This window comes from Astatotilapia calliptera, chromosome 12 (assembly GCF_900246225.1).
Source record: "Astatotilapia calliptera chromosome 12, fAstCal1.2, whole genome shotgun sequence".
NCBI classification, from domain to species: domain Eukaryota; kingdom Metazoa; phylum Chordata; class Actinopteri; order Cichliformes; family Cichlidae; genus Astatotilapia; species Astatotilapia calliptera.
Window position 1 is genome coordinate 37,685,072 of NC_039313.1, and position 18,271 is coordinate 37,703,342.

The window sequence follows — 18,271 nt, forward strand, 5'->3', positions numbered from 1 at the left end:
CTGTGCGTGTGTCTCTGCATGTACGTGTGTCTCTGCATGTGTGTGCGTCTGCACGTGTGTCTCTGCATGTACGTGTATCTCTGCATGTGTGTGCGTCTGCACGTGTGTCTCTGCATGTACGTGTGTCTCTGCATGTGTGTGCGTCTGTGCGTGTGTCTCTGCATGTACGTGTATCTCTGCATGTGTGTGCGTCTGTGCGTGTGTCTCTGCATGTACGTGTGTCTCTGCATGTGTGTGCGTCTGTGCGTGTGTCTCTGCATGTACGTGTATCTCTGCATGTGCGTGCGTCTGCACGTGTGTCTCTGCATGTGCGTGTGTCTCTGCATGTGTGTGCGTCTGTGCGTGTGTCTCTGCATGTACGTGTGTCTCTGCATGTACGTGTATCTCTGCATGTGCGTGCGTCTGTGCGTGTGTCTCTGCATGTGCGTGTGTCTCTGCGTGTGTGTGTGAGTGCGTGCGTGCGTCTTTGTGAGAGAGAGACATATTTAGGCTCAGTCACCTTCAGCTGGCTGTTGTTGTGATCTCAGAGTCATGGATTGAACTGAACTTTGGGTTAGTTTGTGTTGCCGTCTGTTCTCTTTCACTAAAACATGAAAACGTGTTTACAGAATGCTTCTCACAAAGCACAATGCTGCAGATGAAAAGGCTTAACTTATCAATAAGTGTTTTTCCTTTTAACTGTAATTTGCTGACGGTAAGCAAACAGCACATGCTGGGACACTTCTGGGTTGTATTTGTGTCGGTGTGGGGGTGTAGACAGATATAAAGATAGAGACGAATAATCCCGACTCCCAGTCCCCAGCACTACTGCTGTCTGCCCGCCAGCTCCTCTGGGCTGCAGGGTAGTTAAAGCACACAGTGCAGATTAACATACAATGCTCATCATCCAAAGCATCGTCTCCGTTAAGCTCTCCCCCTCCCCGACTCTGCTGTCACATCCTCTGCGCAGAACACAAAGAGATGGAGAAGGGAGGATAGAGTGGCTCAGGCAACCTCACTGCTGACACAGCTTGGCCTCAGAGAAATAGGTACTACACTACACACAACATTGTAATTCTACATATCCACCCTGTATATGAGGACTCTGCCAGTGATGACTTCAGTCTGGCATGTATCTTCTCCAACAGCCGAGGTATAAATCCCAACTGTCACGCTGTCTTCACTGAACACGCAGAATATTGCATTTTTAAGTAAAGCTCATGGCTGACACTAGTGTGCAAAGTCTCGCTGTTTAAATATGCAAATCCTCTACTACCTTTGTCACGGATCACGTTGTGTGCAGTGGATTTGAAGGGAAGACAAGGCCAATGCTGACAGCTGGCACTGACCTTGTTTTCACTCAGACTGGCCATAGTCAGATTAGAAAGCTGGTTCAACACTAATACTACCAGCCAGGAGTAATGCTAGTATGGTACTGTCAGCACAGTTCAGGCATCATGTGTTCCACTCATTTTGAGCTTGTTATTCACGAGTTGTTTGAGTGGAGCTGGTGTGTTAAACAAAAGGAATAAAAATGGATCCATCTTTTTTGGTGCTAGTTTGCTTTGCACATGTACCCCCCCCAAAGCAAAAACAAACAGGCCAGAAAACACTGCTGTTCAGGCTGCAACTGGAACACCCACAATTTCTTTTAGTTCAATGTCATCAAAAACTGTTTTTAGTCCATTAGATCTGACCCAAATTGAGCCCAAGACGAACGCCTTTTTTGGACATGTATCCCTAATGTAACCATAACTCTGTGACAACACTGGCAGATGCCTCAATAGTGAGACATGAAACCCACTCAAAGAAAGTTGTTCGTTGCTTCTACACCTAAAATTCATTTGGTGTCATTTGGTAGTGGTTGAGTTTGCTTCAAGATGCTGTGTGATTTCACTGATTTCTATAACGGATTCAATTCTGATTCACAAGGTCTCAATTTAATTCAATTTTCAGTCAGAAAGATTATAATTCTGATCATTTATCAGCACATATCCATATTTTATATCTATGTATAAAAAGAAAGCTGACACTGTGAGACTTTATCAGAGGTGTGAGCATCACAGCGGACGACATCCATCCATCCACCCATCCATCTTTTTCCGGTTTATCCGGGGACGGGTCGCAGGGGCAGCAGCCTAAGCAGAGAAGCCCAGACCTCCCTCTCCCCAGCCACCTCCTCCAGCTCGTCCAGGGGAACACCAAGGCATTCCCAGGCCAGCGGAGAGATTAAAATCTCTCCAGCGTGTCCTGGGTCTGTCCTGGGGCCTCCTCCCGGTGGGACATGCCCGGAACACCTCACCCAGGAGGCACCCAGGAGGCATCCTTGTCAGATGCGCCTTGAGGCGACTTTTGTTGTGATTTGGCATTATATAAATAAAATTGAATTGAAATTGAGATGCCCGAACCACCTCAACTGGCTCCTTTCGATGTGGAGGAGCAGCAGCTCTACTCTGAGCCCCTCCCGGATGGCTGAACTTCTCACCAACCACCCACCCAGGCCACAGCGGATGCCTTTGTGTCAAAGTAACTGATCAGACGAGATCGGGCGATCTCAGGGTGCTATGGCTGTGATCTCAGAAGCTAAGCAGCGTTGGGAGAGAAACATGAAGGCGACTTTCCTGGCCTGGCTTTTTTTTTAGCAGATAACCTTAAAAATATTCTGCAGTAGAACAAAAACTGAAGAAAAGCATGAACCAACATTTGAACATCACCTGATGCTGCTGAAGTGAAGCAGAGCAAAGTTACAGAGGTTTGATTAGAGACACAGCTAAGAGAGTTGCAACTTGGCATCATTTGTAAAAGTTTATATTTTTTTGGTATTGAACAGCAGAAATGAGACTTTCTTGTCAAAGGTCATTTAAAAAACAAAAAAAACAAAACAGCGGGCGACAACACTGCACACAACAGTAGACTGGTGCAGAATGCAGAAAACAGATTTTTGATGGTAAACTAGTCTTGAAGTACAGAGAGAGCTGTGCAGGAAGTGTGATTTCATTGTGGTGGAAGCAAAACAGTAAGAGAGAATTCATGATGATGGTTTTCAAACGTGAAGCGTAGTTTGATCTTCTTTTGCTGTTGGTTCAGTGAATTTTAGTCGGAGAGTAACGAAACCTGCTGTTAAAGTGAATTGTTAAATGCTGTCATTTTTATGCTTACCATCTCTACATTGTTTCAACTCTGTGATGAAAGGAATTCCTTTGTCCCCCTCCCCAGCCTCTCGAGGTCCCTTCACAAGCACATCCTTGTGAAGGGTTGTTTGATGTTTGGTAAGCTTCCTGCCCTTTTTATGGCTTCACTGTGTGAAGGAATTGAACCATATATTGGGTGTGGGGGAGATTGCCATTTTATGACTAAGGATGTTGTTAGAAACAGTTGGAAGTAGGAACACTGCGGAGGTAAGGAAGGAACACTGCCAGAGGTAAGTGACAGAAGTGACGGGAAAAGGTAAGCGACCCATGTTGTAGGTGACGTCAGACGCCGGAGATTTGGCGGAAAAAAAGCGGATGGTAGCGTAAAATTTAACAAAGTTTCTTTAAGCTTCAGTATTACCAAATAAACTAACCAATTGTCATATAACTAACAACATCTGTTCTATCATCTCTAACACCCTGGAGGACAACGGGGAGAGTTTAGACGCTCTCCAAGATTACATCGACCGGTGCTTCCAAGATTTAGTAATGAAGAAGGCCCAGAGTGCATCTTCTCCGGCCAAAATTGAGACGCCGTCATCGAAGAGATGTCGCCCGGCAGACTCCCCCAGCATAACATCACCTGCTGGCAAAGACATTGCAGACATCCTGGAGTCAACGCTACGGGAGTCGGTCAAATCTCTCACCAATAACGTGACCCAGTTAAACATAGAAAATAAAAAAATAAAAGAGTCCGTTATCGACCTACAAGCCCGTAGCATGCGAGACAACCTTGTGTTTTCTGGTATTCCAGAATCTGCCGGAGAGGATGGGGAAGCAACGGTGAAAAGCTTCATTAAAACCCACCTGAAGCTGCCAGAGGACACTGTAAAGAACATTGCCTTCGAAAGAGTGCATCGCTTGGGGGCCGTGAGGTGGGAGACCACGTCCAATTGTGGCCAAATTCGGCCAATTCAAACAGAAGGAACAGGTGAAGAGTCGCGGCGGAGCTGAAAGGAACGGACTTCAGCGTGAACGACCAGTTCCCCAAAGAGATCCTGGAACGACGCAAGGTCCTGTTCCCAGTTCGACGTAGCTTCATCCAGAGAGGCTCCCGCGCTGTCATCGCCGTGGACCGGCTCGCCGTGGACCGGCTCTACGTGGACGGACAGCTCTACCGCGACCCCGGCACCACTCCGTGGTTAAATTGACTGCACTCCAGATAAGAACCTGCTTTAAGAACTCTTTTCTTATTCATTCACACTCTCTCCTTTAACATGGGTTTAACCTAGTAATATCAGTATGATGTCATAGCAGATATAACATCGTCACCCTCCATCATTGCTTTAATTGGAATGTTTCCGTTTCTTTTCTTTTTTTTGTTAACGCTCACCGTTCTCGTGTTTTTTTTTTCCTTTCTCTTTTCTTTCACTGCTGTGATCACCTACTTCCCCACTCACCTACAAACAACACCCTCTATTTCTGCATATTCACACACCACGATCACGCAAACACATGCGCTCAACGGCAGCACATTTACACCAGCCTCACAGCGCACACAGACTTATAGGACACACACGCAAGCCACGCTTGTTCATATTAGTGAACATTCACACACATAGTCAGACTTATGGAGCCTTTCACCACACATTTTTCTTTCTCTTTCTATTTACAAACAAGGGATGTTTCCACATTCTCTCCACCTGTCTAAACGAAACACCCAGCGTACACACACAATTATGGGAACACTAAGGTTTGTCACATGGAATGTAAATGGAGCTGGCAACAGAGGAAAGAGGTTAAAGATATTTTACCAGCTTAAAAAACTACAGGCAGATGTTGTTTTATTAGAAGAAACTCACAGACCTGTCACAGGTTTAAACGAACTTAAAACACCTGAGTTTCCTAACGTGTTTGCAGCCTGTTATAATTCTAGACAAAGGGGAGTAGCAATTTTAATACATAAAAATGTTAATTTTACAGTACTCGATACAGTTATAGATCCAGAGGGCAGAATCCTTATTATTAAATTATCAATATTTAACAAAAAGCTATGTATTGTAAGTATATATGGTCCAAATGTTGATGATCCCTCATTCTTTCACGTTTTTTTCAGTGCACTCTCTGAACACTTAGATGGCACACTTGTTCTTGGAGGCGACCTCAACCTTGGACTAAATGAAGACATGGATAGGCTCAATACAGCAGTAACTCAGCACAATTGGCAGTCCACAAATATAATCAAACAGTATATGAGCGACTTTGGTCTTTGCGATGCATGGCGCTCCCTTCACCCCACCAGTAAGGAATATACTTTTTTCTCACATGTCCATCACTCTTACTCTCGTCTGGATTATTTTTTGGTCAGCAGCTCACTGCTGAGTGACATTTCAGACACTGAGATTCACCCTATAGCTGTCAGCGATCATGCTTCTGTATCTTTAACACTAATACATAAGAAGAACGCTACACCAAGTAAAAACTGAAGATTCAATACATTGCTGCTCAAAGATGAAGACTTTATCAAATATTTTAAAAAAGAGTGGACTTCATATTTAGACTTTAATGACACTCCCGAAACATCAGCTTCTGTTCTATGGGAGGCAGGGAAAGCTGTGATGACAGGTAAAATAATTTCTTTCTCATCACACAAAAAGAAAGAAGAAAACAAAAATATTCAGGAACTAGAAAAAAACATCAAATCCTTAGAAGAAACCTACGCGTGCGGCCAAGAATAAAGAAATAATGAACAAAATACGCAAAACAAAACTAGAATTAAATTAAATTATTAATAAAAAACACAATTCCTAGTACAAAGACTTCGCTTGCAGAATTTTGAACACAGTAACAAATCAGGTCGATTGCTAGCTAACCAGTTAAAAATAAATAAAGAAAAAAACTATATTGGGTGTTCAAGATTTATCAGGAAACACAATATATGACCCTGGAAGAATAAACAACATTTTTAGGGATTTCTATGAAACTCTATATTCACCACAAATAAACCCATCTAAAAATGAAATTGATCAGTTTTTTGAATGGCACTGGATTCGCCACTGACATCAGGTGAACTCCAGGAAGCCCTGATAAGTATGCCCAATAATAAGGCTCCAGGTCCAGACGGCTTTCCTGCAGAATTCTACAAAGAATTCTGGACAATTCTGGCACCAGTATTCCACGGAATGTTGCAGGAAATCAAGGAAAATGGCAGACTACCACCAAATATGAATTCTGCCAACATTAGTCTCCTGATAAAACCAGGCAAAGACCCTTTATTTCCCTCAAGCTATCGTCCAATATCCCTTATAAATGTAGACCTCAAAATAATCTGCATAGCTCTCTCAAAAAGATTAGAGAAAATAACCCCCCTCTTAATTCATCCTGACCAAACTGGTTTCATAAAAGGTAGGCACTCATCAACAAACGCATGTAGATTACTTAATTTAATAGACTACTCATACAGTAAAAACCCCCACTCTCCCCTTCACTGTTTGCAATTTTTATTGAACCACTAGCAGCAGCAATTAGACAGAATTCAGTAATTAAGGGCATAAAATGCAAGAACGTGGAACATAAAATCAGCCTTTATGCGGATGATGTGTTGCTTTTTCCCCAAAACTCACAAACCAACCTTTCTGAGGTAATTACTCTAATAAACTGGTTTTCAGGTGTTTCAGATTATTCACTTAACTGGTCAAAATCTACAGTTCTTCCAATTAACTGCTCCTTCCATAATTCTTCTTCTGCCCCACTACAATCTGGAAATATTAAATATTTAGGTATTAATATCTCTCCTAAGCTTTCAGACTTAACTAAATTAAACCACATCACACTTCTAAAGAAAGTAGAAGGCGATCTGACTAGATGGAAATCTTTACCCATATCACTCATGGGAAGGGTCGCCACTATAAAAATGATGAACTTGCCAAAAATAAATTACTTATTTTTAATGATCCCTAACAAACCATCACAAGATTGGTTCAGATCTCTGGATTCGTATATTTCTAAATTCCTTTGGAAAGATAAACCCCCGCGTATCATCTTAAAAACACTACAAAGAACCAAGGATAAAGGAGGATTAGACTACCTTATTTTCAACAATATTTCTTAGCCAACAGGCTTCAGTTCATCTCAGGATGGTTAAAACGTACCTTCTTAGATGAGCCCTGGCTAGATGTTGAACAGGCACTATGCAATGATCTAGAGATCTCAGACCTACCATTTATCAGCTCAAACATCAAAAGACATGAATGGTTCAAAAGCATCAACATCAGTTCTTCTCTGACAGCATGGTGGGAGTTTCTAAAAATAACGGAGTCTTCATTAATCCCATGCAAACGTACACCTATCTGGAATAACCAGATAGGCGCCATCACCTAGCGGGGGTGGGGGGTCATTGTTTGGTCCCGCCTTCGCCATTGTGGTTGATGTGGAGGTAGGGACGGGCTTAGGGCGTCTGGAGAATCCCTAGGGACGTTATCCCTGGAGGGCTTAACCCAGGGGTTGTGGTCATAACCTGGTTAGTGGCTCTGGTTGCTCTTAGAGGGTGTTCTCCTTGTGGCTGCGTGCAGCAGGGCTGGGGAGGGTCTGTGCTGGTGGACGTAGGTTACTGGCCTGGTAGCCTGGCTGCCCCTGAGTAAATCCGGGGCAGGCGTGGGGGCTTGGGGTTCGGGGGTGCTTCGCCTCCGTGCTGGGGCTCTGGCTGGGCCTTGGGGGCTTAGGTCCCTGTTGGTGTGTCGCCGAGATTGTGGGCGGGTGGGTGCACGGGGGCTCAGCCTTGGCGCAGGGGGCCTCTGGCGCATCTGCCTAACTGGGGGGCTCTTTAACTGACAGGGAGTTTGTTCCATCCTTGCAGGAGTCCACTCTGCAGGTGGGGGAGAGTATAGGAGAGGTGGGGAATAAACTTAACCTGGGTGTCTACTGTCTTGTGCAGTCTGGGAGATGATTAAATGTTAGGGTGGGTACAGTTTCCTCTGTGGTGGGGTCAGGTGGGCTGCCCCGGGTCCTGTGGGGTTGGGTGATCCTGCTGCCGTAGGCCCAGATCTTGATGGACGTGGGCTCCCTTGCCTTGGTGGGTGCCGAAGGACGGGGGTGCCTATTGGGGTCAGCGGGGGAGCTGGCCCCAGGGAGGGGCATCTTGCTCCTCCCTTCTTTTCCTCCCCATCCCAGGCTGCCTCCCTCTTCCCGCTCCAACGCACCCACCCACTCTAGTAGGGCCTTGGGGTGCGGGTGTGTCACCAGGGTGCAGGGGAGGCATCCCCCCCCCCCCCGTCCCCTTCTGGCAACCTGTGCCTCAATTTTATTCCACAACTCAGACATCCACATTACTCACAGTCTCATAACACATACATATAGGGCCTTGAGGGTGGGCACGTTAACGGTGTCCAGTGGACGGTCTGTGTATTCAACCCCACCTCTGGCGCCGGTGCCCACCTCTCAATTTTAAATCCATGTAGACATTGAGGGTTCTCGGGAGGGGCCGTGCTAACACCTGCTGCTCTCTGGCAGCAGCACCATGCTCTCCCGTGTTTTAAATCCACCTTGAGCGAGAGGGGGGAGGTATGGGGTCTTCACACACCCCTGTTCTCTGCTGGCCATCTGGGCGGGGGGGGGGGGGCTGGGAGAAGGTGTTGGCCGTCCGATTGGGATCTGGGATGCGGGGCCTCCCTGCTGCTGTGGAGCCTGGGGCGGTCTGCTTGCCTTCACCCCGGGGGAAAGGGTAACATCTCCTGGGTCTAGGTGCCGTTTCCCCCTCCAGGGGTGAGGGTACCTGGACCTGGGGTATAGAGTTTGTTTGGGGAGTGTGATTGTGTGTACAGTGTCCATGTATGTCTATCCCTACGTTGAGTGAATGCTGAGTATTTGTATATGTGTGCATGAGGGTGGTAATGCATGTTTGTGTCTGTGTGTGCCGGTTTGTCTGTGTCTATATGTCAGGTCGGGTCTTAGACTCCACCTCTCTGGGAACTCCCAGGCCCTCCAAGGCCTATCTCCCCTCACCAAACTCCCTGCCGGTAACTGATGCCCTCAGGGGTCGGTACGTTGGTGGTTCTTGGTGTCCGGGGCTGGGCGCTCAGGTATGTACCAGCTCACTCCCGGTGACTACTTGGTGGGGCCTGGTGCCTGTTGGTCGGTCAGGCCTCTTCCTGGGGCAAAGGGGGCCCTCGGGCCTCCGGGCCTGCGGCTCGGTTCACTCTGGCACAGCTGGCTGCCGGCAGGGCCGGCGGGCACGCCACTGCAGCCCCCTCTGGCTTCTGCTCCGTGGCTACTGGGTGACCCCTCATCTGGGGCTCTCCTCAGCTCTTCCCAGGAGGGTGGCACAGATGCCCCTCCGGTGGTCCCCCTTGGGCTCTCGCACTCTGGGGCCTCTGGATGTCTGGAGGCTGGATTGCCTCCATGCCTGCTTCATGCCCTGGGGGACGGGGCTATGGCTCTCTACATCCTCTAGCACAGTGGTTCCCAAACTTTTTTTTGCTGGGCCCCCCTTTGTTTTACAAGAAAAATGTTCGCGCCCCCCCCCCCCCCCCCCCCCGCGTGCAAGCACACGCACGCGCACACGCACGCACACATCCTCCAACCACACACAACCATATTTTGCTCCATTGCGGTTTATTTCACACCTCAAACATTTAGTAAACAATTAAGCAAATACAAGTAATCTGCAATAAATTACAGGTAGTAAGAAAATAAACTACTAACTCTTTTACGCTACGTCCACACCTACATGGGTATTTTTGAAAACGCAGCTGTTTCGTCCACATAAACGACGTTTCGAATCACCGAAAACTGAGATTTTTTTTAAAACTCCCTTTTTGCATTTACGTGTGGACGAGGAATACAGAGTCTGCTCTAGCAGACCATTACATGGGGAAACCTTTTGAATACAAGCGCGCTGATCCACACAAGTGTGCACACGGGTGTTCACTGTTCATAGACATAAACTACACCTCTATCAACAACATTCAGTATTTAGTATTTACTGCTGTTTACACTTAGCTAGATTAACGTGATGGTGTTGTGTTTAGTATGTTGCTCTGTTTTTTTTTGCTTGTTTTCTCTTCTTCTCTTTTTAAGTGCCCTTTTTCACTAAAAAAATAAATAAAATAAAAACGTGGATAAAAACTTCATCCTTAATAAAAAAGAAAAAAAAAGAAAGAAACAGTTGGAAGTCACTCACACAGAGAGACACACATTCTCACATACTCACTCAAATACACACACACACACACACACACACACACACACACACACACACACACACACACACACACACACAGTGCCTTGTCTTAGAACCATTTGGGGGTTTTACGGTGGGAGGTGCTTGTGTTGTATTGTAACTGTCATGCCAATAAAAGGCAGCAAGAGGAGGCCGTTGTTGGGGTCAGTCTACGGTAGGATTCAGAGAGCTTTCTGAGACACCGGCCGGGGCCTCCCTTGCTAGCAAGTAAAAGAAATTCGTCTTGTTTTTGTCGTTAACAAGAATACGTTTCTAAACTAGCGGGGCTTGTGGAAACACAGACCCAACACCTGCAGCATCAGAATCTGTGAGTAGAACGGGGGGGCTCCACGCTCTGTGTTTACATTTTTGAAGGGAACTTGTTTACCTGCTCTCATTTACTGTTTTAGCTGTTTGGTGATTGTTGAAACAGTTTTGTGAGCTTTAACCTGAGATTCTGGCATTTCTGGTAAAATACATAAATATTTAAAAATCGATTCAGGATTTAATGAATGCATTATTCAAAATGAAATCAGGGAAATTGATTTTTTAAACCCACCCCTAGTGACACCCGGGGCGATCGTGGCTCAAGAGTTGGGAGTTCGCCTTGTAATCGGAAGGTTGCCGGTTCGAGCCCCGGCTCGGACAGTCTCTGTCGTTGTGTCCTTGGGCAAGACACTTCACCCGTTGCCTACTGGTGGTGGTCAGAGGGCCCGGTGGCGCCAGTGTCCGGCAGCCTCGCCTCTGTCAGTGCGCCCCAGGGTGGCTGTGGCTACAATGTAGCTGCCATCACCAGTGTGTGAATGTGTGTGTGAATGGGTGAATGACTGGATGTGTAAAGCACTTTGGGGTCCTTAGGAACTAGTAAAGCGCTATATAAATACAGGCCATTTTACCATTTACCACCCCTGTCCACAAAGTGGATTTTTTGTTTGTTGACAGTATAAAAAAGGGATTCTTGATGGACCAGATACATCGGCCTGTGGCTGCATCACTAATCCAGCCACAAACCACAGGCACTTGCTCTGCATTGCCAGCACTACAGAAACGAAACTTTGTGGCTTAAGGAAGGATTTAATAATCAACTCTCAAACCTGCTGGGAGTTTGATTCCCTTTAAACAGTTGTACAGGTGCAAGTTCATGGTCTTTCTGTAGGCATCATGAAATGCATCCAAATACTCCACTGCTCGACTAGACAGCAAGGCCTGAGAACTGATCATTTAATAGCCTGGCTCCCTCACATCACTCACAGAACCTTTGGGCCCTCTACAAAAGCAGGACCTACAGTAAACCAAGACAGTACTCCTTTTTGAACAGCATTTAGGGGGCATTACTGCTGTTTAGGGCAAAAAAAATGATTTTGACTACCACACACAAGCTCATTTTTATAGTCTGCAGAGAAACAGTGGCATTAACACACAGGACTGTAGACAGACTTCTGCTTACTTTGCTTCCTCATCTCTGGCTACAAGAAGTCGCATGTGATTGGTTGCAGAGGCTGCTCTCAAGATATCCACAGCTCTGTGAAACACATGCAAACACATTTACACAGATTGTCTTCCAGCATCACTACTGTTAACATGAGAGCAGTGACTTTAGCAGATTACCTTTCACTTGTGACACCTACTAGGCTGTCCCCATTCACTTCCAAGATCTGGTCCCCTGGCATCAGGTTTCCTGTGAAAGGTTAAACACAGATTACATGCAAGTGCAGAGGGGAGCTGTCAGCTGGACAGCAGTGGTTCATTTTGGATGTTTCTTTCTTTCGGGTTGACCCCAAAACGTGTTATATCTTTAAAGAAAGTGTTGTCAAGAGAATGAGCTGCCAGGTTAGTTATATATAATGCAATATAATATTATATAATAAGCTCAAGTTATTCATGCTCAGTTATTTCTAAATCAATAACAATTATCCATTACTGTATCACGTTTGTGTAATCGAAGAAAACCTCCGTTTTGCTAGAGTTATCTGATTTTTACTCTTCTGCAAACGTCTTAGAGTAAGTTTAAAAAGAACATAGAAAACAAAATACAACATTGTTCACTTCAAATGAAATATTACCCAGAAAGTGAGCTGCTTGGCTGAGGTTTTCACTCTCAGAGTGAGTCCTTGTTCCATTATACGAGCTTCTTTCAAAGTTTTGTTTCGGTCATGGATTGGCCTCCCCAAAGCCCACACATTACTGAAGCAGTGTGAGATTATCTTGACAGAGAACAGACCAAAAGGCAAAAACATCCAAAGAAGAGCTTTGAATGTCCTTCAAGAAGCCTGGGGAACGATTCTTGAAGACTACTGAAAGAAATGACAGAAAGCTGCCTCAGAGAGTTTAGGCTGGGCTGAAGAAGAAATATTCCCAAATAGTCCCTTTCAAATTCGCTGGAACTAAATGAACTCTCTTTTTGCCTTATATCCTATAGGACCCATGAATGTGTCTTACAGAAAAAGGGATTTATGATATGAAGTCCATCCAGCCATGGGGGGTGGCTGTAGCTCAGGAGGTAGAGCAAGTCATCTACATCTACTTAGTGGTTTGATCCGTGGCTCCACCCTAGTCTGCAGGCCAAATATCCTTGTACAGTAAATGAGAACAAGAAGACTGTAGAGAGTTCCACTGGGATTAAAGACCATCCGTTTGATGCTGAGGACTTTGATTCTGCACATTGTGTGCCGTAGTCTGAACCTGCTCATGGTAACATTTATCTGGCCACTTCAAAGACTGTGTTCACTGAGTTAGATGTCTGACAGACATGCTGAATGGTTATGATGGATTTTTTTCCCTCTAGTGACACCAAACATGCTGCGTACCTCAGCTTTAAACCAACATGAGACTCAGTTATGAGTTAAACAGCAACATCTTGCACATTTTAGTGTGAACTCACTTGGAATTGACATGAAAATCTTAGTGAGGAGTCGGGGATGTGAACTGTGAGCTCAGCTCTTCTGACTGCAGTTTAAATGTCAGACTGGTGGGTCAGGAAGAGACCAGCACTGCGACAATACAGCAAAACCCTTTGATCTGTATACCAGCAACTGAAGAAGAATGTGGCCTAACTAAAGTCAAGCATATGTGGTGTTCTGGACAAGCTGTAAGAAACAAACAACAATTTTTACAGACACTTCTCTCTTTGCCCTATATCCATCATTCATGGTGCGATACACAAAAAGTAGGCCAAGACAATCTTGTGGTGTATATTATTCATGTTTTAATACTCACAGGAGATATGCTCCAAAAATACTTGTTCTCACTGCAAAGGTCTTCAGTCAGGCCACTGTCAACGTTCATTTCTATTCTTTGGCTTTTGGAGTCATTCACATGATCTTCATGAATGGGAAAATTTAGCACAAGGGCTCGCTAAATTTCTACATTATGTAGTAAAGGCACAAACAAAGGATTTGTGCATTTAAAATAACACCAGCACTGCTGCAGACTGCATGCTTGGTCTCAACAGACATGTTCAAGGTGTTGCTGTGAAATATCGGAGGAGATAATGGAAATGTCCACAAATAACTGCTGTACTGTTATGTGGCTTTTCTATAGGCCAAGCCAACTTGGTCCTCTTCACCTCTTTTGAACTTTCTGGGAAATATTCAGGAATTACCCATTCAGTAATACTGCTTCACATAGAGCCTATAAATGTTCAGTCATTCTCCAACAGAGATGTTGGAGAATGACTGAACATTTATAGTCCCACAAGTATTTTCTCTTTTTCTTATCGCCCCAATTCAGAGGCGGAAGTCGAAACTTTTACTGCCTTTGTTCTAGAAATATTATCTTCTGTGTTGGGGGTCAAAGTAACTAGTCTAAATTCAGACTGTGCTGTTCTAGCACAGTCTGACCAAAGGTTTCTGGATTTCAAGTCTTACCATCAGTTGAAGCAAGGCCACCTGGTAAAATCCGTTTGACGTAGACTCCAAACTCCTCTCCTGTTAGCTCCTTCACTCCACCTATCACTTTAATTCCTGTAGAGAGAGAGATAGAAAAAGAGTACTTTAATGGGTTTTCCAGTGTTTCTTTAATGATTTTTTGCCCTCCAGCCACTTTGTGCCTTGTAAAAAATGATGACAGTGGAGTCACTGCCTGGAAACAATGCATCATAGGGAACACTCTGATTTCCAGGTTAATGACAGTCCTGCAAAAACCTGCTCAAACACAACAGACAGAGGTTCATGTCTCCTGGCACACTGTTGTCAGATTTCTTCCATCTATGACCTGGTTACATTTCTTACAGCTCAAAGGGGTTCATTTGACTGACGGGCTTCCCTCTGCATTATTGTCTTTACCCTTGAGGTGACTGCTCTTATGATTTGGCATTATATAAATAAAACTTAATTGAATTTCTGAAACAAAACGAGCTGGTTGGACTGTGTGCATTTAGACTGTGTTTTCCTGTCTCTGAAACCTGTGCCACTGCAACCACTAAGCATAGAAGAAAGTCTTTATGACCAGATCAAGCTTTATGTAAAGCACTCTTACTTTAATGCACTTTCCCCCGTACACTAAATCACCACTCCACCACTATGTCACTGTTCCACACCATTTCCACAGTAAGAAGCAATTCAATTCCAAACAGAAGAAATGCCCCTGTGGGCCTGTGAGCTTGAGGGTCCTGCTCAGTATTTTACTGTTCCTAGGACAGCATCCTTCTGGACAGAGATCTCCAATGTTGTTCCTGGGATCTGCTGGAGCCACTTGCCTCGCTTGGGAGTCACTGCTCCAGTTACCACTGGAACCACTGTTAGCTTCACCTTCCACATTTTTCGAGTTCTTCTCTCAGCCGGTGGTACTTCTCCAGCTTCTTGTGTTCCTTCTTCCTGACATTGCTGGTATAGCTACTAGAGATGGACTGATCCGATATTACGTATCGGTATCAGTCCATCTCTAATAGCTACATCTATTACTGCGGCCATCTCTGGTTGTCCACCACTACTATGTCTGGTTTGTTTGCCATCACCAGTTTGTCCATGCGTATCTAGAAGTCCCACAGGATCTTAGCTCAGTCATTCTTGACCGCCCTAGGGTGCGTCTCCCATTTTGACCTTAGGACTTCCAGGCTATACTCGGCACTGAGGTATTCACTAAGCACGCGGTCAGTTCTAGTCATCTTCCTGATGTACTCGTGGATGTTCGTTGTCTCATCCTGGACTGTGGTTCTGACATTCAGTAGTCCCGGGCCTCCTTCCTTCCACTTAGCGTCTCAGGATGCTGGACTTGGGGTGAAGCCCTCCATGCCCGGTAAGGAGCTTCCCTGTCTTATTGTCAGTGGCTTCTATCTCCTCGTTTGGTCACCTTATTATCCCAGCAGGGTACCTGATCGCCAACAGGTTGTAGGTGTTGACAGCCTAGATCTTGTTCTGACCATTCAGCTGACTCCTCAGGACTTGCCTGACCCTCTGCAGGTACTTGGTGGTTGCAGCTTTCCTAGTCTTTCCCATTTGCCTGTGGGATCCCCAGGTACTTGTAGCTGTCCTCAGTGTCTACATGTTGCCTTCTGGTAGCATGGTCCCCTCTGACTACCTTCCTTCTCTTGTTACCATCAGACTACACTTCTCCAGTCTAAATGATGGATGGTGACTTGTGCTATTGGGTTGAAGTTGGCCTCTAGTGTTGTACACCACATCCCCATTGAGTTTCTGATGAAGGCTTTTAGGGTCCCGTTGATCTTATATAGTTCTAGGATCCATGTGTAGAGCATCGAGTCATAGGCCTTCTGGTAATCAGTCTCAGGTGACTGCTATGTCTACCAGAAGCCAGTGTTTCTCCTCTGGTATTCTTGCTCATGTGTCAAGCCATGTGCCTGTTTATCTTAGCTGCTATGATGCCTGACAGGAGCTTCTATGTGGTACCGAGGCAGGTTATTGGCTGGTATTTGGATAGGACCAGTCCCTTCTGGGGATCCTTGGGGATCAGGACCTTCCGGCCTTCTGTTAGCCATTCTGGGTGCGTTTCATCCTTTAGCAGCCTCATTGAGTTCAGTCAGCTTCTTCAGCCAGTAGGCGTGAATCATACTGATCAGATCAGCTGATTAGTCTCAGTGATGGTTGCAGTAGGGATTGTCTATAGTGCTGCATTCAAGTGCTGCTTCTAGTAGACCTTCAGAGGGTAACTTGTGTAATCTTTCTAACTGGCTACAGAGGACCCAGGTTTCCAGCTTCGGCATGATGCAAAGGAGCAAAACTCCAATGTGGATAGAAAACGAATAATAATAATTGTAATAATCTTATCACTACCAATTAAATGTAAATAATTTAAGCAACAGTAACTATAACTGAATCAGTGGACAAAATGATTCCACGTTCATGTGTTTTATGCACACTTTACACACACAGCTTCTACAGCTCCAACAGCCCATCTGATTCCTGCACGTGGATCTTTCATCACTGCACTCCACAGAAAATATAGTAGAGTTAACGCTGAAATCAGGCCTTCTTTAGCTTAAGGCTTCCACTGGCCTGCTGGAGCCAACACAGAGTGTTACAACTAATTGGGTCTGGAGTGAAGGGCTCAAGTTAATTATCGCCTGGTGGAACAGTGGGGTTTTAAAGTTCCTTGTCTCAGTCCTCCCATCCTTTTATACTCTTCTCTGAGGAAAACAGTTTCTTGTTCTTTTAAGCCTCAAAGCAGTCTCCTCCCCTCATCTATCATCAGATAAGAAAAACATGCAGCTGGAGCAAATATGAAAGACTTGCATCCCTTGTTCTTATTCAGCTTTGCATTTACTTTCCGAATCATTACTTCCCATTCACAATGAGTCAAGGGCATATTTCTTACACAAGAACTGAATGTCCCAGATCTAAATAAAATGTGGGGTTATTCAGTGTGATTACAAGAGGTTCTTAAAATGGTTTCTTATTCCCCAGATAACACAAGAACATGAAATATAAAATGTCTGTTGAGTAGGGAGAGTGAGTTTTGAAAACCGTCTTCTTTAAAGCACAAGCTGCAGATACTGCCAACATGTCAACAAAATGAACTGTGACGGACACGATTTTCACTGCAAACACCATCCCCTGCCCACAGGCTGATGCTGTGCTGCTTTCAGCTGCACTAACAGAGAGATTCAAAAGTGCTGTCCTCCATATGCGATTGTATGCTACAGTGTGTACAGCAGCCCTTCTCCCTGCTGAAAGCTACATGTGTGCACTAAGGAAGCCTTAAGACTTTAATATATGTATCAGAACACTGTATTCACCTGCATGTGCTCAGGTTGGATGGGAATTAGTTGCTTTGCTTCTCACCTGCGTGCACATATTGATACACAGGTTGGCTTTTACGCATCTTCATTCTTCAGACTTTTTGGCTTTCCAGTAAGTCAAAAAACCTTTGACACTGACACATATGTATAAATACAGCACAACCAATTACTTAAAATTACTGTTATGCCAAAAGCATAACTGGATAGAAAATAAAACCCTCACAGTGGCCAGTTCATGACCGATGGTTATGGACTGGACTCCTCAAAGCCCGGACCTCAACATTATTGAAGCAGTGAGGGTCATCTTAAGAGAACATCCAAAGAAGAGCTTTGACTATCCATCAAGAAGCCTGGAGAACCATTCCTGAGGAACACTTAAAGAAATGACAGAGTCAGAGTCATGCTCAGTCTGTCAGCTGCCTGAGAGAGTTCAGGCAGTGAAGAACAATAAAGGTGTTCACACCAAATATTCACTTTCAAATTCTCAGTAAATCACTGGACCCATTTCTCATTTTCCTAGCCAAATATATATTGCATAACATACATGTACGCACTTTACAAAAGCATATAAAATGCACACAAATTGTGTGCATTTCTTTTATTTGTCAAAATAAATGAGAAAACAGAGCTGCCCTATGTACTCTGACTCTCTGAATTCTGTTATTTAATATTTATTACTGCTTTAAATGTTACATTTCAAGAATAATTATAAACTGTATGTTCAGAACTTAAACATATTCAGTTTTATTT

At 44.8% G+C, this 18,271-nt stretch overlaps 1 protein-coding gene across 4 annotated transcripts in view; it reads right to left on the reverse strand.

The window, feature by feature from the left end:
• The window catches only part of LOC113033025 (syntaxin-binding protein 4), a 63,102-nt gene that overhangs the window by 33,276 nt on the left and 11,555 nt on the right, over window positions 1-18,271 (reverse strand). For all 4 annotated transcript variants that reach the window (XM_026186278.1, XM_026186277.1, XM_026186279.1 and 1 more), the window contains 3 exons: window positions 14,193-14,288; window positions 11,935-12,004; window positions 11,774-11,848 (listed from right to left, as the gene is read on the reverse strand). In XM_026186278.1, coding sequence (XP_026042063.1) covers window positions 11,774-11,848; window positions 11,935-12,004; window positions 14,193-14,288 — 241 coding nt within the window. The remainder of the gene's footprint in view (window positions 1-11,773; window positions 11,849-11,934; window positions 12,005-14,192; window positions 14,289-18,271) is intronic.